The sequence below is a fragment of the Odontesthes bonariensis genome, chromosome 7 (assembly GCF_027942865.1).
Source record: "Odontesthes bonariensis isolate fOdoBon6 chromosome 7, fOdoBon6.hap1, whole genome shotgun sequence".
NCBI lineage: Eukaryota > Metazoa > Chordata > Actinopteri > Atheriniformes > Atherinopsidae > Odontesthes > Odontesthes bonariensis.
Window position 1 is genome coordinate 31,957,566 of NC_134512.1, and position 18,771 is coordinate 31,976,336.

General features: G+C 40.9%; 1 protein-coding gene across 5 annotated transcripts in view; it reads right to left on the reverse strand.

The window, feature by feature from the left end:
- The window catches only part of LOC142384377 (septin-7-like), a 55,834-nt gene extending 40,063 nt beyond the window's left edge, over nt 1–15,771 (reverse strand). Inside the window, exons 1-2 of one of the 5 annotated variants that reach the window (XM_075470570.1) lie at nt 15,491–15,771; nt 8,644–8,740 (exon numbers count right to left, since the gene is read on the reverse strand). In XM_075470570.1, coding sequence (XP_075326685.1) covers nt 8,644–8,740; nt 15,491–15,529 — 136 coding nt within the window. In that variant the 5' untranslated portion in view covers nt 15,530–15,771. Of the gene's footprint in view, nt 1–8,643; nt 8,744–9,270; nt 9,359–15,490 lie in introns of those variants that run through there. The other 4 variants (XM_075470569.1, XM_075470567.1, XM_075470566.1 and 1 more) reach the window with 4 other exon arrangements.
- Nucleotides 15,772–18,771: the final 3,000 nt, after the last annotated feature.

Sequence of the window (18,771 nt, forward strand, 5' to 3'; positions counted from 1 at the left end):
CGAGATGCAGGCACAATGGATCGGTTTTTAATTAAAAAAGGGCAAAAACCAGCACAAAAAACATGCTCATCCTGAATGTCTCACTATGATTACAACAACAAACTACAAATACAACATGAAGAAAGTCAAGCACATGCACGCCAGCTTCCGCTCATCCCAGTATTAAGGTAAATGTGGTCTTAATTGAAAATGTATTGGCTGTGTTGTTTGTTTTTTTGTGGGATGTTTTAAATGTAGAAATGCATATTTGCAAAAGGGGACTTTAGTATGTTGTCGTAAAAGTGGCTCTTCCCTTGATTTTGCTGCCAATATGGTTCTTGTGAAAAAATAGTGAGTATCACTAGTGTAATACAAAAAAAAGAAGGGAAAGATTCAACAATAGTGAAACTTTTCTTTCGTTTCACCAAAAAAACATAAAAATAAATAGTATTTCAACTGAAAGTGATCAAGAACACTTTTATATCAGACTACAGCTGGACTGTTTCCTCTGATTAACAACGCAGAGGTTTAAAACTTTGAACCCTTTCATGGAGTGAGAGCTTTTAATGGCAACCAAACATGCTCTCATTTAACCCCATATGCATCTGCAGACGCAGCACTCCTTCAGCTGTACGCTTTGTGAGAACTGATACTCTAAAGAACAGGCATGCAAACTGGTCAGGGGTGAAAAAGGTGAGAAGGGTACACGGACACACGGCACGCGCGGAAAAGCGGAAACATGAGACGCATTAAGTTGTAAATTATACAAAATATATATTATAAAATATACAGTATGTCCCATTTGCATTAAGTAGAGAACAGCTGTGCAGCATAAAAGATGAATTTATAGGTACAGTAGGCCTATCAATTGCATTTACTGTACTATTATGTGTTTGATATATAACATCACAGGTCTTCAAAAGCATTTAACTGTAGTATCATACATTTAATTACATTAAATTTAACGAAAAATTTAGTCCCATGGTCCTTAAAGGGATACTACAAGTATGTAGGATTAAACGTTTAATTAATTACTGCCCCAAGACAGCCTATGCTTAGTAATAGCCTGAACGATGACTCTCCCGACCACTTTCACGGTCCGCTGTCATTAAACCACGAAAGTGAACGTTTGGCATGCCGAGCCAAACGAGCTCCACGGGAAAAACTTATATCAGCAATTCACTTGACGTACCGCCAGAGACAAATTTGTATCGACAGCTGGCACTCTAACATGAAAAACATTCTCGCGGCAAGCTTAGTTAAACGGCATTTTTTCATGACAGTGTAAGTTTTGAGACATGCATGCCACGAGCACTACGTAATCCTACATTGTGCCCCCTTTTAACTTCGATTGATGGTGCATCATACTGGATGAACACGAGTGCACCTGTAGGCTGTCATCATCAACGGGGGTATCAACGGGGGTGTGGGCGAACAGCGAGGGGATGGGGGTCGCACTCTCAAATACGACCTGTGGCAGAGCTCTCCGGACTCTGCATTGATAAACTCACGACGAATGAAACGACCTCCTCAAATGGGCAAAATGTTCCCTTTCCGTGATTATCGGAGGGTATTATGAAGGGGCATACCTCGTTAAAAAGCCAAGTCCGGCGACAATTAAGGTCTCCATTGACGTTGGCTAAAAGTATTAGCAAAGCCCTGAACTTGTGTGGAAGGCGCTAGTTAGCCACTCTACAGTTACCTCGAGTAGCACTAACACAAACAGCGTTCTGTGAGGCGGTGAAATATCGAGGAATTGTAGACTATTTCAAGTCTGTTATCAAGACATTTAGCTGACACTTGTATCAAAGACACTATTAAAAGCACATTAATTGATCTAACGACACAATTCGTTATGAAGACTATTTCAGGACATCAGTCAAATTGTAGCAGGGGGGTGGTCCGGGGGGGGGGGGGGGGGGGGTGTGAATAGGGGTTCGCCCTCCTCACTTCTGATTGGTGATAGTGGTTCTCTCACACGCCACTCTTGTCAGTCATTTGTTGTCACATAGGTCTAGTGTAGTTTTGAGGTTCACAGTTCCACTCGCTAGTTGACATGCTCACCCCCCCCCCCCCCCCCCCCCCCATTTTTTTTTCTCCTCGGATCTACGCGATTCAGAAGAATGACCCATTTTGATTTCAAAACGGCGAATTTCGCCGAAAGGTGGCAAGTTTGCATGCCTGAAAGAAGGAATTACAGCCACAAATCACCACTGAGTCCTGACGGCTGCTCTTGATTAGGTCTGGGTCTGGTGAAACCATGGCGATAGCTGAGAGAAGATGAAATGCACTCCGTACTTTATACTTTATTACAAACAGCCCACTTATTCTTGGTCAGGCCTCCCTTTGCTCTCAAACAGCCAGTTTTTGTTGGCAATGACTCCACAAGATGTTGGAAAACATACTTAAAGGTTCATCGGCCTACTTCTGCAGATCCGTCAGCTGCACATTAATGCTGTCAATAACTCAATCATCATGCAACCAGCTTGAGGCGACTTCTGCTTTGTGAAACGAAACCATTATAAAGCTGAAAGTAGCAGTTCATTCTGGCTGTAACGGGCCTGTTTGCCACATGGTTTGCTGACAGTATTTCTGCATGAATAAGACCGTTACAAATGCAGTGCTCCATCAGCGTGCATCTTCCTGAGCCTATCAGACAGGCGTTTATATATAGGAATAAGAGTGATTAAGTGGCTACATAAACAGGCATCGAAAACAGAGTAGCCGTGCGCGAATGTGTGTATGAGCGCATCTGGTTAAGCCAACAGATTAAGTGGACCAAATCCTTCCTTCACTCACCCCCATCTGCAAGGTCAGTAGGCAAGATGGTCAATCCTAAGCCTGTCAGACTGTCTTATCTGAACACTAACACACACACATAGCTCACAAGCTTGGAGAAGGACAACAACAACAACAATAACAACAACACACAGGATAGACAGGAAGACAGACAGGGAAATAGTTTCACAATCAAACGTAGATTACTGAGGAAGATTATCAGATCGTGACTTAATAGGGGAACTACAAGTGAACTGTTAAAGATTACAGCCTCATCCTGCTGCTTTTCTCATGGGACTATGCATGAAATCTGCACGGTATCTTTGAACTTATCACGACTATTGCTTGTTTTTAATCCTTTTATCATTTTATTTGTTTCTCTTTATGTTCTTGTATGTATTTTTAATGCTTCTTACACTCCCCGCTGCAGTGCTTTTATTTTATGTAAAGCACTTTGAATTGTTTTGTACATGAAATGTAGTGATGCTCCGATCAGCATTTTTTGGACCGATCACCGATCACCAAAATCATGATCTGCCCGATTGCCGATCACGGAAGGAATCTGACATTTCCATGCCTTTCATCTAGCAGAGAGTGCACCATTTATAGAAATTAAACCGCCAGAGGTAGCTGGGGACATGTAGAACAAGAAGCTGGTGGAGTTTGCAGAAAACAATTGTTTTTTTTAATTTTCTATTAATATTTTAATCTGCCCATATACATCATCAATTGGGTATGATTTCAGCATCAGATTATTAAACAATGAAGCAGTGAAATGACTTGAAAATCACCACAGAGGTAGCTGGGGACATGTAGAACAAGAATCTGGTGGAGTCGGCAGAGAAAATTTTGAATATATCTGAATATGCTTAAATAATTTTGTTCTATCATTTTGTTTTAATCATTAAAAAGAATATAGTAAAAAAAAAAAAAAAAAAAAAGTAATGACAGGTGTATGTATTCCAACAAATGAAATCAACTTCGATTTAGATTTCTGAGTTTACGGGGTGCACTTGAATGCACCATAAATCCGCTCACACGCTTTACCGTACGACGCGATGTAAACAGGCACTCGATTTTCAAGTGTAGCTAGCGCGACCGTGCCTCTCCGAAGCGCAGATGGCGTGACCGCAGTAAGTTTCACGTCTTTCTGACAGACTTTGAAGAAATTCCAGACAGGAGAGGTCATGTTGTCGAGATGCACTGTAGAGGTTTTGCCTGTTCGGTTCTGTACACACGTCACGTACCACATTAGAAAGTGGTCGCTAGTAATTCACGTCGCGTGATCGGCTTTTTGATCGGCATATTTTTCAGATCGCCGATCAGGCTATTTTTGGGCATTATCGGCCGATCATGATCGGCAGCCGATCGATCGGAGCATCACTAATGAAATGTGTTTTACAAATAAATCTGACTTGACTTTAGTCACAGGAACGTTTCAGTTTACTTTAATACATCACTAACGTAAGCAGAAGTGTCACTTAAGAAACTGAAAATTGAAAATCTATGGATTCTTCACTTCTTTTTGCTTAAAATAAAGCTGTGTCCATTTCCCCAAACTTAACCATTCTAGCTCTTTGATATTCACCGTCTATTATCTTCTGTATTACTTTGACCCAAATTACTTAATTGTATTTTTAAGCCACCCCGATGAGACCTTCATTCTTAGCCAGGGAAACTTTTTAAGTTTCACTTTTATTAAATCACATCTGATCACAGCTCTGCCTACAAAGCCTCTGATGTGCTCTCCTCCTGAGCTGCTTTAGGGAAGCAGAGGAGCTGTTAAGAACTGGCTTTGTTACACATCAGAAGCAGCATGAAGCAGGCATCACTTCCCCTCTCCTTCCAGCTCTGATCCGACTCTCAGCTCTGTTCACATCTCTACTCTGGCGCTGGATCTCGAAAATCTTTCCAAGAGTTTCTATTCAAACTGCCAGCTGGACAAAGGGGGCAGGAAGCAGCTTTTTCCCCCTCTGAGAGAGGCTGGACTGAGAGGTTTGGACAGAGGAGAGGAAAATAAAAAGAAAGCGTGAAAGAAGAAAAATCCACCAGAAGAGCAGTTTCTGGTGGCGTTCCTTTTTAGGGAGTGACCCAATGACAGAGCAACCAGAGCTGCTTCCTGGCAAAGCACGCACAAGGCCTGTAACAGCACCAACAAATTATGCTTTTTGGGTTTTGCAAAATAGGAGATTTTGTAATCTATTCATATATGACCACAATTAAATGTCTTTAAAAACAGTTACGTACAGACTGAGTCTTCCTATTAAGACGCTAGCATTGTGGAAAGTGAACAAGAGTGGTGGCCAGAGGGATGCAGCAGAGCAATATCTGGCTACAGCCAAGAAAATCACGGCTGATCATTCACAATCAGTCACGTGTTTCGATAAAACCGGGTTACACAGGATTAGCATTACAAATATTGGATCCTGTATTCAGTGGTCTCAAAGTGGAAACCAAAAACTAAGCACATGCAAAGTTTCAGCGTTGTCTGTGTCTCCCTTTTCACTACTGTTGAATTTGTACAAAAAGTAAAATCAGGTACAAGGCCGCATTAAACACATTCTGCAGTGATTGAAGACCTCAGTTTCTGGAGAGATTACATATCCATCCATTTTCTATACCCACTTAATCCAATTTAAGGTTACGGGGGATTTCTACCGTACAACAATCTCTCTGAAAATGCTTTATCAAAAATGGTCAGTGGTCAAAGCAAGTGGGAGCTTCAAGGAAAAGACTGAATTTACTGTACTGTGTGAAGCCAAAGCTTCTGGTTGCAGGGAGGCCAATTAAATCGTTCAGTGTGAGCCAACACATCAATTAAAATCAATGGAAAGTCACACAGTTACTACTGCTTTAAAGGGCAACCCTGTTAGCACTCCAGTGATGGGAGGCATTTACGTAAGCTGCGGATAAGCACTTATTAAAATCAGGAAAGGTCAGATTATTCTAGCTGTGGTACTCCAAAACTTTCCTAAATCTATTAAATAAAGGAAGCCAGTGGGAATTTAGCCCCAAAAATATGGGAATTTTACTATGGTAACAAGTATGTGTCCCCTAAAAATATTGGTACTTCAAAGACTAAATAAAAGTAGTTGCTATTTTTAAAACAGACGAATATGGTGATGCATTTTGTATGCATGTTTGATGTACTGGTACTCACTTTCTAGCGCTTCAGAAAAGATGCGCAAGGTTGTGTTTTACGACTGCATACGAGAGGCGAACTACGTTTTTACGAGATGCTTCGGCTTCTTGCCAAAGCGAGCCCTCCTCTCCGTCTGTGCTGCTGGAATTTGAACGAGTGACCTGAAGGCATCAGCCTAGTCATCTCATATTCCACCATCTGCTTGTTCCAAATCTGAAGCAGAACAATACTGGGCCTCTGAAAGCAGCCAAACTTTCACACTTCGCTCTGAAGCCAAGTATAGCAGTACTGAAGCCAACATCCAGTCTTTGCTTTCACAGTCTGCCTTGTACTGTAGCTCCAGCTGGGAGCTCTTCAAATCAAAACACAATCAGCTCTCCTGTCTCTCTTTCTAACACTGGTATTTCCTTTCTCACTTGTCCATCACTTTACCTCGTTCTGCGATTGGGACCATATTTATGCAGGAGTGTGGGGTTTAGCTCTTATTAATAAGCAGGACAGGAAGTCGTGGTTTGGGAACAGGGATTTGACACGTCCAAATATGGAGGAAGCCATTCTGTCCAACAAAAACTACAGCTTAGGGCTCGGGTTGCCTTTAAAAATTACCAATTCTAATGTATTTGATTTGAAACAAATGTGGTAAATGGAGAAAAGAGAGCAAGAAAGCAAGAACTGGTTTAATTTCTTCCAACAGACCGTGATAAATATGTTGAATTTTTGGTTCTAATGTAAGGTCTTGAAGAATATTTTTCAGAAAAAGGGCAAGTTTTATCACTTCTGTACTTAAAAAGGAGTTTCAAACTAAAAAAATCTACACATCTCCTGCTTGTTGCCTTTGTAAAGCAGTAGTTTAGATTGCTGCACCTATTCACAACACCTCTGTTGGGTGATAAACTGTTTAAAAAACCAGAGAAATAGTCTCAGGACATATCTGGACTTGAACAATAACAAGACTTCAATGGTACAAAGTACCGTAAGCTCCATTCAAAGACATCCAATAACGTCTCAGTGTAGTATTACAACATATTGATTTATTTCTGTGTACAAATTCAATTAGTTTTTTCCTCAACAATGTGTGTCGAGGGTTAGGATTAGGGGCTCCATCTTGTTTCTAAGATTGTCAATTTCTTGATCAAAAGCAAATGTCTCCAGATCTTTAAGACATTCATTCATAAACGGGAAGAGCCAAGAGCCTTTCCACTGAACCTCGTCTCTAAACACAAACATTTGTTATGTGTGAAACTTGGATCGGCCGGGGTAAACGGGGCTGGAAGCCAAAAGAAAGACAAAAAAAAGAGTCTGGGAAGATAGACATAGGGCCCATGTGAGGAAATGCCTGAGAGAGAAGATCTATTTGACCGCTGATCTCTCTGGTTCTCACCCGAGCCGTCACTCTGCTGCTCGTCCACTGTGGTGCACACTAAACAGGAAGCTAAAAACCCCAAGCTGAGACAAAAATGACTGGACGCCTCTGTGTCGGTGTCTTTCACACAGACTCTTCACAACACAGTTAGATTTATGATCCGTTAAACACTTTAATGACAGCCGAGTTAAAGACTAATGCAAAACAGAGGAAAATAAAACGATCTGCCACAAAAAAATGTCTAAAGTAACAGCAGATGTTTATCGTGTAAGTCTTTATAATGCCAGCTCAGGCTCTTAAGGCTGATAGTGGTTTGTAAAGCCTGTTTAGTGTTAAAGACACGATGAATAATGAGCCTGATAGATTGAGTCATTCGAGACACAAGCAACATGTTAATAAGCTAGCTTTACAAAAGTGCTGCTAGGTGTATTCTTATACATTTTAGAGCCATTTTAGAGCCAACATTACCCAAGTTTATGATTCATTTTTCTTTTTTTATCCCTGTTGCTGCCAAAAACAGGAAGTGCTTGTTAACAGAGCCAATGCCTTATTCGGTGGCTGTATTATATACTTCACAGGACCAAAAAACAAACAAGTAACAGCTGTATTTTAGGAGGATACGTCTTCTCGTATGACACCCAGAGGGGAAGCCGAACATTTCAGCAATACAGACGCATAGCTGAGTGCCGAGAAGGCCCAGAATAAGAGCAACCTTTTCCTGTCAGTGGAAACTACAGCAATATTTGTAGAGTAAGAACTTTTGCCCACTTTAGCTTTCTTTAAAAGAATCTGCGTAGTGCACAGATCAATCAGACCAGCTATGTGAGACAGCTCTAAAGGACAAGCTAAGTCAAATCTGTGTTATTATAGCTTCAGCTCACACAGTTTAATACGTCAAAGCAGCACTGCAGTTTCCTGCGCTTCGTGTCTACATAGAAAGCCAAACAAACCCCTTGTTCCTCTACTCCACAGTCCACTTCCCTGCTGCTGTAACTGCAGTCGACCACATTATACCACCAACTTCATTCATACTGGAACCGAAATCCCATAGCCCACTTTTTTTTTCTTCAAATTAAATCACCTAAAAACACAAATATCCTGCGTGTCCAGGGGTTACAGATTAAAAACTCCCTCAATAGTGGAAATCTAGATTCCACTCAAAAATATTTTCACATTCTTTTTCAGTGAGCAGCAGCGTAGGAGTTGTTAAAGCCAGGCCACACAGGGCGCCACCTCACTGCAGACACTACTTTGTAAATTGTCAACTAGTCATCCTCAGCGTCAGACTGTGCTGGATGCCAGACATATTTTACCGGACATGCACTCAACACGAGGGGTCGGCAGATAAATATACAGGTGTTTCAAGATTTCTCCGACTTACCAACAACCATTAATGTGAACTCAAACCCCCTTTTCACAGACTTCCGATACACCTGGTTGGGGAGATTGGCAAAGCCCACGTAGCCCTCCAAGTTCCGCTGCTGAAAGAAAACACAAAAATGCAATTTCTGTCAATGCGTTCGTTAAATAACAAACAGACACACTCTCATACCAGTATCTGCTCACATAGAGCTCTGGGAAAGCATCGATGAGGCTAAAGCAGCATATAAATGAATGTAAACACAAAGTCTTCTGCAGGGATATTTGAAGCATGCTTGTAACCAAATGGACGGAGAAAAAAAATGAAGTTAGCTAAACTTGGTGCAAACACCAAGTGCAAAAATCTTTTTTTAAAGCCTACAATTAGCATTTTTCTGCCCTGCAGTGACAGAGCCCCTTTGTAGTGGAGTGCAGCTGGGATGAATGCAAGAGGGGAAGGAGGTTGTTTTCAGGGGAAAAGAGGTGAGAGAAATAACAGGCTTTTCCTAGACAGTGTGGAAAGACAAAGTCAATCCCAACAAGGTCTGACAAACACGAAAAAAGAAGCCGATTCACCGGAGGACGAATGCAGAAATGTGATGTTAAATCGATGAAGACGAGACGCAAAAAGAAACAACAGAAACCCTACGTGCTCAATCATATCCATCGTCCCTCTTGCACGAAAGGTTGCGGTGAAACCAGCTGCTTTCTTTTTACCGTCAACATATCTCTTCATCCCCTTCTCCGCTCCCCATCTCCTCCCTCTTCCTCTCCATCTCCCAGCCTGCTGCCGTGATAACACCCCCCTCCAATCACCGTGCACCGTCCTGCACGCCACATGAGGCAAACACAATTGATTGATTTCTGGCCTCTCAGGCTCTGTCATGCATGGCACAGATGGAAATCTGCAACACCGACAGCTCTGCCGATAGGCCGGGGGTTTAAAACTACCCGCAGCCGAAGTCGAGACCAACTCAAACTCTAAAATGATGACACAGAGTGACTCAGCGGCCGGTTGTGAAAATAAGGCGTTCAACTCTGCAGGCGAGCCTTATCGCCTCATCCCAGCTGCTGTAACCAGAGTGGAACGTATGTATTGTCCGATGCGATGAGGAGAAACGATTAACGACAACAGAAAAATCTGTATTTAGATTATTAAAAGGTGGTGAAATGTCCTTTTCACCTTAACTCAGTGTTTCTCAATTCCGGTCCTCGGGACCCACTGCCCTGCATGTTTTTGATGTTTCCCTCTTCCAGCACACCTGATTCAAATGGTCATCAAGGGCTGTGTTCGAAACCGCATACTTCTCCAACTACTCTTACTACTCATACTAACTTTTTGAATTAGTACGTGAGTTTCAGTAAGCGAGAAGTTCCCGGATGCATACTAGATTCGCCGAAATGTTGGGTATGCATCATGAGGTTACTACTCGTACTCAAACTACCCAAGATGCAACGTAACGTGACGTCGCCGATCGTCACTTCCTGTCAAAACGGCCGTTTCAAGCTAGCTACAACGAGGGTAGGTTCACTTCCTGTTTTCAAAACAAAAGCACCAATTGTATCGTAATGGCTTTCCCTATGATAAAAGGCAACGGGTATTTTATTTTGTGAAAATAACCGGAAGTGCGTTGCTCGCTGCGGCTAGCTTTAGTAGCGCCAAATTTGTGGGAACAAAATTGTGAATAGCCGGTATTTTGTCAGGTTTTCAACACGTTGGGGATCTAAACGACTACTTTCTCGCCTGAAAATGTTTCAAATGTTGCTAAAGTTTACAGAGTTTAGAGCTTAAGCGAAATCCGCTTCAGGCCGGCTGATTTTGGCTCGGGCAGGAGCAAAATGCATTGTGGGTAAATGCTCTGCATACTGTCTGATCAATCAGTATGCCGTATGGAAGTATGCGGTTTCGGGGGAAACATCGAAAACATGCAGGGCAGTGGGTCCCAAGGACTGGAATTGAGAAACACTCCCTTAACTCGACAGACATCAGAAAATAGACTGACAGGAAACATGGGTGAGGGGGTGGGGAGGTATGACGAAACATTGCTGGGATGTTTCATTCCTGACGTAATTCACTGAAAAAATTTTTAGATTAGTCAGTTAGAAAAATAACTGAGATGCTAATCTTCTGTCTGTTATGAACTAACCAAGAACTAATGCCGGGGGAAAGATCCCCCAGCAGGACCAAAGGTCAAAGGGAACAAGTTCCAAGTTCCAGCAGGAAAATACAGGTAAATCTGTCCCACAAGGAACTTTGGACTCACACTGATCGCCTCTATATGTTATGTGGAAGCAGAACTTCCAACCTTTGAGATAACAACCAACAAGGTTTGATTTGCAGAGAGGAAAATGTAACGTATATCGTGTCCAAATCAAGCTTTTTCCAAAACCAGACTAACATACCCTGACAATGCCGTTGGGGATCAAATCAAATCACTCTCTGGTGCTGGACACATGCTCACAAAGTCGCATCTTAGAGTAAAAACAGCCCAAATGCCAGTAAAGCTGCTCTCATTCACACATTTGACCATTTTATTATTGTGGTCACAAATTTGTGACTGAAAAATCAGCCCACTTGTGGTCACTTAAAGTATTTCCAGGCTGTAGCTCTGCTTCAATAAGAGCCTGATTTTATAATCACGATTCAAATAACTTAAGACAACGTCTGTGCAGTGAATTTGGCTGCTCTGACATGTATGATGTAAGTTAGAAGTAGCAGAATGGCTTGAATGTTGTCTTGCACAGTCCACGGTGTTGCCGTCAGACACACTTTAGTTAATAACTTGATTTCCCTCCTGTGCATTAGGGCTGAGCAATTTTATCGATACTGCGATATATATCGATATTTCGTTTCCCAATAAAGTATCGATTTTTCAGCCGCGGGTATAGATTTTTTCATTTTATTGTTTTCTTTTTTAAAGCAAACTTTACTGAAAAGTCAGACATTACAATTAGTGAAAACACAGAACATTAAGGTAATACAGTACAATGCCAGGGGGGTCACAAAACAGTGATAAATTAGTTCATAAAAATGTTGTATAAAGTGCACAGCTCACGTTTGTTTCTGTTTCTCTGGCTGTGTTGTCCTTCTGGTTCAAAGGTCGGACCACCAGTCCAATCAGCAACGATTCATGTCAAATCACACTGTCGGCTGATCAAACTGACCCGCATGCGCGGTGCGTAGCAGCTCAACGCGCCCAGAATAAAAAAGGCTCAGGAAGAAAATATGTCACTGATTTGGACTTATTTCACTTTGTGCCAGGACGACCCAAAACACGCTGTTTGTAATGCTTGCAAGTCAAAAGTAAGCTGCGGAGGATCAACGCCTAAGACATTTGGAACAACAAACTTAATAGGCGACTTGGAAAAGAAGCATCTAGATTTGTTTAGCGGAGGACACTGAGGAGGATGCAGCAGAGTCGCAGCAACCACAAAAACCCTCCACCGTGGCTGCTATGTTCGACATCAACACTGAAAAGTCCACCGCCACCACCAGGAAAATAATGGAGTTCATGGCACTGGACGACCAGCCGTTTAGCGTAGTAGAGGATAAAGGCTTCGTAAATCTGATGAAACACCTGAGTCCACGGTACAAATTACCAAGTTGGCGGTACTTTTCTGACACAGCGCTGCCAGAGTTGTTTGAGAGCGTTTTAAGCCATATACACAAACTGTGTCAGTGTTGAAAATAAATCTGCTCAGGACGCACTGTTATAAACGCTCACTCTATTTCTTATTTGTGATGTTTTATTCTTGAAAAAGGGGGGTTATGATAGCATATAGCCTACCACTAGTTGTGGTTTTAATTGCAGTTATATAAGCAAAATGTTGTCTAGGAGAAGGGTACTTGTATTAAATTTGGGAAAGGGTACTCAAGCCAAACAAATATAGTGTCTATTATATGATTATAATTATTTCTTAGATAGAAAATAGTTATTGGAAAAAACGGTTTTGGCAGGTCAGACCTCCTTAAAAACCGGAAATCGGTATCGGACAAGAATTTTGCAATCGGTGCATCAACTACCAAAAACTGACGGTGGGTAAGTATCCAGTATCAGTCTAACGCCACATTGCTACAGCTTGAGTGTGACATTCAGCCAACTCACCAACATTAACACAACATTAACACACCAAGAGAGAAATACAATCTGTTCAGCTCATCAATACTCTGATGGACACAGCTCGACAGCAGGCCCAACTACTCTGAACAGGCCCGAGGCACTTTCCACTGTTTCCATGTTTGATCCACCCACATCCGAGCTCTCTGCGTGTTACATAAGGTGCCATCACTGATGGTCAGTGTACTTTCCTGGAGCTGCAAATGTGGGTAGAGCATATAGCACAGCCTGCAAGGCAGGTCTTTTATCTGTTGAGAAGAAATTATAAGAGCAGGCTGTCGGTATTTAGTTACAACAAAGCTGTGTGGGTTTGAATGCAGGAGGAGAGTCTGTGAATCAGATTACATGAGGGAAACGGTGTGCATGTGCAAGTGTGAGTGTATTATAAACACTGTTGTGAATACAAGGACTCACGGGGACATTGCATCTGTAGCACACACTTGAAATATCCCATTCATAGCTTCATGATTATTGAATCCACAAAAAAAAAAAGTGACCAACAGGCAGAGCAGCAGGCACGGGACTTAGAAGAGGGAAGTAATGGGGGATGAGATAAAGGAAGGCTAGTCAGTCCATAGCATTCATATGAACCCCTCCCCCAGTCCACCCAGTGGTGATAGTAGCAGCCTGGCTCACTGACATCATCTGCACTACTGAGCCCTGAGCCCTGAGCCCCCCGCCAGGCACGCAGCAGCTGATCCTTTAGCCCTCTCGCTGCCTCCATCAGCTGTTTTCAGGTTTGATTCCTTACACATCGATCATGAATTATGCGGTAAATATTGCATCACCAAATAGTGCAGAGAGAGAGAGAGCAGAAATCATTTGAAAACAGCGACTGTGCTGTTGCTCTTTTGCTATTTTTAGTACCGCTATCTCCATCTCCATCGCCACACTTGTATATGACGCTATGGAAAAGTCACGTCCGACTTTATCACAGAGAGATTCAGTATGACTACAATGTGTGGGATGAAGTTTGGTCAGCAAGTGACGACACTAAAAAAAAAAAAAGCCTTAAATAAAGCAAGTGACAAACATGGAAGGATTACTGACCATTAGGACCAGGCACCTGTGGATCTGAACTTCTAATATATTTACTATAAAATGTCCTCAAATACACAAAGAGAAGGCAGACAAAAATGCTGTATTTACACCAGAAGTAGTGGGTTAAAATAATCCCATGCCAGTGGTTGTGTCCTTTGGGGATTCATAATCAGTCCAAAAACTCCTACTATCTGCAAAGGGTAGGAGTTTTTGTAGCCTGCAACTACAAAAACATAAACGGACGGCATCACATTGTATTCTAAAGGCTATGTTGGTCTGATATGGACAATATTGAGATAATTAAACCAATTTATTGTTTTTAATTAGACCACGGACGTCTGCCTCACACAGAGCGAATGAACCCGAGTTGTTGCTGTCAGTTTCAGAGCCTCAATGTGAGTCCTTGTGGCCAGTAAACATGTGTTCTTCTGTCAAGAAAAAGTGAGCTGTGCCCACACTTGTAGCCCAGAGTGCAGCTCCCACATTGATAATAAGCGTGTCCATTCAGGGGTTGCGTTTCCATCAACGCCAACTAGACCTGAAGACGAAAAATACCCGTGACTATTGCGAGGAAGTTTGCGTATAAATAGCACTCCGCTTTTGGCACTTTTCACATGTCGTTTGTACGCGTTTTAAACTTTTGGCGTATTGATTTAAGCTGTCAAATTAGTTAAGGTTAGGGCACAGTATGGTGGAGAGTCTCCCCCTATTACGGTCCAAATCATCAAAATGACTGTAAATACCGTGTAATGGTTAGGGTTGGGGTAAAAGCATAGGAGAAGGACGTCATTTACTCTAAATACATAGCGTAAAATTACATGCAAAAGTACAAAAAACACGGCAGATGACTTTGCGTGCAATAACTAAGCCTTTTAAATGAGACCAGGCTGCAAAGTCAGATGTTAGCAACTGTAAGCTGCCGCCCGACATTAAACCAATGTAAATAAGATTTAGAAGAAACAAAACTGACTAAAACTAAACCAATCAGCAAAACAAGATAAATAGCTTCTCAAACAGGTGCAAAATTATCAAAAAGCCATCAAGTTATGGGGCGGGGGGCTTTTGAAGAACTGGTCCCAGTGGCCTGTTGTCTCATTGTCCGTCCATGGTTGTCACAGGGTGCTCTATAATCATGATAGTTAGCCATGTAAAATGTATATTTCCTTTACGATCTAGTGTTGCAAACAGTGAAACATGTTGTATTTCTTTATCTCATCCGTGTGGCAGTCAAGGATTCAAATCTGTGGCTGCAATTACATACTTTAACTGCTCACATAGTCAAAACAAGAATTTATCTTTTCCCACAGCAGCGGGCTATAATTGAAACCAGACCAAGTCCCTCCTGATACGTGCTGTTCTGTAGTGAACCCTCAAGCTAGCCTTCGTTCATTTATCACTGACATTTAGGACAAATCATAATGATGTGGTCCCAAAGAGTACATTTAGTACACACAGAGCAACATTGAACTGGCAAAATATTAAGACCAACAGCATTTGTGCCTAAATTAACAGCAAGCTATAGCTTTTTCCAGAAGGCATGATAGTTTATTCAAAATATCTTAAATAATCTTTGTAAATATCTCAAAGTCTGAACTAGCCGGGACAAAGACACAGGGCCAGTGGGGAGAAGGGTATTTTAGTTAAGATTGTAACTATCGGCCTCGTAGAAACAACAGTTATTTGGTATCTTTTGAGGAGAAATTGACTTACAGCGATGCTGGGAACCGCAGTCTCTGGTCGCTCGATCATGCTGCTGCCGCACTGTCACCACCCAGCAACGGACACTCACCGAGGCACACACCGCCCAACGTCTGAGAGAATGACGGAGCGGAGAGAGCAACGCAGCCTGCCCGACTAAATCCTCCGTTTATTGTTGACAAAAGGAACCGAAATGCGAGTGGAAATGAATGAATGAGGTTAAATTACATATGGCCGCTGACGGATACTACACGCAGATGAACCACAGTGAAGAAAAAGGCTCCAACGGCTGTTTTTCTTCGAGAGGAACACTGACGTCATTTATACAATGCTACATCCGGTCGATATTTTCAGTATAAGTGTAATCATATTATATTATATTATATTATATTATATTATATTATATTATATTATATTATATTATATTATATTATATTATATTATGCATTCACTGTACATAAATTATATTGGTAGACACAAGACACACAAAGGACCATTTCCAAACTATAGTTTGTTTTTGTCTTATTGCCAGAAGTTAAGATATATTCAAGGCATTATTTTTGGAGAACTTGTAAGGAAGGCTGGTAGGGAATCAAAGAAGACTTACAAGAACTGTTTGCTCAAGCAGTCACAATTCATCCATCCATCCATCCATTTTCTATACCCGCTGAATCCGCCGGTCGGGTCACGGGGGGGCTGGAGTCTATCGGGCGAGAGGCGGGGTACACTCTGGACAGGTCGCCAGTCCATCACAGGGCCACACAGAGACAAACCAGACAAACAACCGCACACACGCTTTCCTAAGGACAATTTTAGAGACATCAATTAACCTAACGTGCATGTTTTTTGGACAGTGGGAGGAAGCCGGAGTACCCGGAGAGAACCAGGGATAATTCAATCATGGACATTTATATCTTAACAGCATATTATTCTAACAAAGACAAGGATTATGTTTGTTTTTTTAATAATTCAATAACTGGCCTGATTCTATAAAAACTGCAATCTTTAAATGTACACAAAAACTTCCCATAAAGACAAATATAGAATAATAACAGCAGGTTATGGGGGTGGATATAGGCCCCTTCATCTAAAATCAAGCTTAAAATATACTTTTTAAATTGATACCTAATTTCTTGGCATACACAGTAACCTCCTTGTGACAGTTACAGAACAAAGTTCACAAAGTGGAAAACAGCAGTCCAGTTTACACAAATTACACAAAATAGAACAGTGTGATGATAAAAAGCATATTGCACATGCTGGTGTACAATAAAGTCTAAAATTAAAGACTTGTTAGGTTGATTAAAGTCTTGATAGAAGCTGGAAATGTGATCTCTTTTAGTTATGGTACACTGACTAACTTCCTGTCTGGGGTCAGCTCTTTCTTTTCAAATTGACACACCTTTAGGGGAACCTAGATCCGCCCTCCTATTGGTCAAACACATACGTGACCGGCCTGTTTGTGGGGCGTTCAGTGCTGCACGCCAAAATGCGGTGCTTTCAAAGACTGTTGTGAACAGCAAAACTTAATAACCACCTCAACGAACTGTATCAAATAAGACAGAGGTGGTTTTGTTGGTTCAGCAACCACAAAAATAAAGAGGTGGTATGAAACTGTAGTTGACATTCATTTACCACAAACAGCCAACAAAACAAAGGACAAAAGAATGGCAACCGAGACAGACAGAAAGATAATTACTTTCAGTTCAGTCCCTGTACTACATAGAATGATTGAGAAGACTTTTATATTTCTGTTCATTTATGTTTAATGAGTCAATATCCTCTTCATGTTTAATCCATGATTTAATCATTTGACAAGTTCCTTCCTTTTGACAAAAGGACATAAGAGATGAAAAACAAACAAAATTTTTATTTTCTGTTCTCTGTCGTTTAAATATAAAGGACAATATAGGAGAAAGCATCCTAAATGATTTGAAATAGAATATATGATATTAAAGTTTTTCTTGTTCTTATAAAGCCTGATTAATTGCCTGCTAAACCTCCTTTTCCATGCCTCACTGTTTCAGTGTTTCAGCTTTGTTTTTGTAAGGGTCCTCTCAGTAAAAGTTTGGCAATCTCTCAATTCTGTGTTCTGCATTTTGTATCATGGCTGCCTCTCATTTGGACATTTGGACTAATTACCATGGAATGAATTGAAAAAGCTCATTTAAGTTAATCTAAAAGACAAATACTGAGCTGAAATACTCTTTAGACCAAAGATTTTCCATTGTATACTAACAAATCATAATGTGAAATAGCATTAAATGCATCAGATGTCTCATTTGTAGACTCTTCTTGTTGTTTTGCCAACTAATAGCAGACCAACTAGTGATTAAGGGTTTGAATTGTGATGGTTTGAAATTACACGTACAATAGCGCACTCTAGTGCAAAGAAAAGCAACAGTCAGTGTTCCTGCAAATTTCCCAAATTATTGAAAAATTTGATAAAAGCAGTCTTTAATACACATTTATGCTTGACTTTTATCTTGATCTTTAATTGAATATTTTATTTCAAATAACTGAGTGTTTTCTCTTATATTGTGCTTTATATTTAAAACACAGAGTGCAAAAAAAATAATATTTTGTTTATTCATCATCTCTCTCATCCTTTTGTTGCAAGGAAGTTTTTAAATGATGAAATGATGCTTTGATAGCAGGTTAATAACTTAAAAACTACAACCTGGGATGTCCCCCCAGTACCGGGGTTGCGACGGGAACATCCGGTTTGAGGCAGCTCTGATCAAGTCTCACAAGTGTTAGCTTTATTTTGACACCAAGATGATTTACACAGTTTATAATTGCAGAGAAATACTCAATTAATTTTAGAGTAGGAACCCCAGAAAGACTCCTGGGGCTGAACAAGTTCAAAACCACTGGTCAGAGGCTAGCTATTATTTAGCTAATTAGCTTTCAGAAGGATTACCGTTAATTTATGTACAGTTTCTTTTATTTAATGTGGAATAAGAAACGCAATAAGATATCAAAAGTCCAGTGCTGAATTTCAAATTCTATAATTCACTATAGCAAACTAGGTTTTGAATCTGACTTCAGTTATAACACAAATTTAAGTAATATATAAATGCAAAATTTTTGCTGCACTCAGTTAGCTTACACAGGCTAACATTAGCTTCTACAACCATCTGGTCACACAGTGGTGTATAATTGTGACAAAATCCCTAAATTGTTGTGAACTGAGGGCAAGTGATCGTTTTATCCTAAGTTGATTAAACTATGTATTTGCAAAATGGGTGAATTATTTCCTTAAATTTAACTAGCCCTAGTGCTAATGCTAG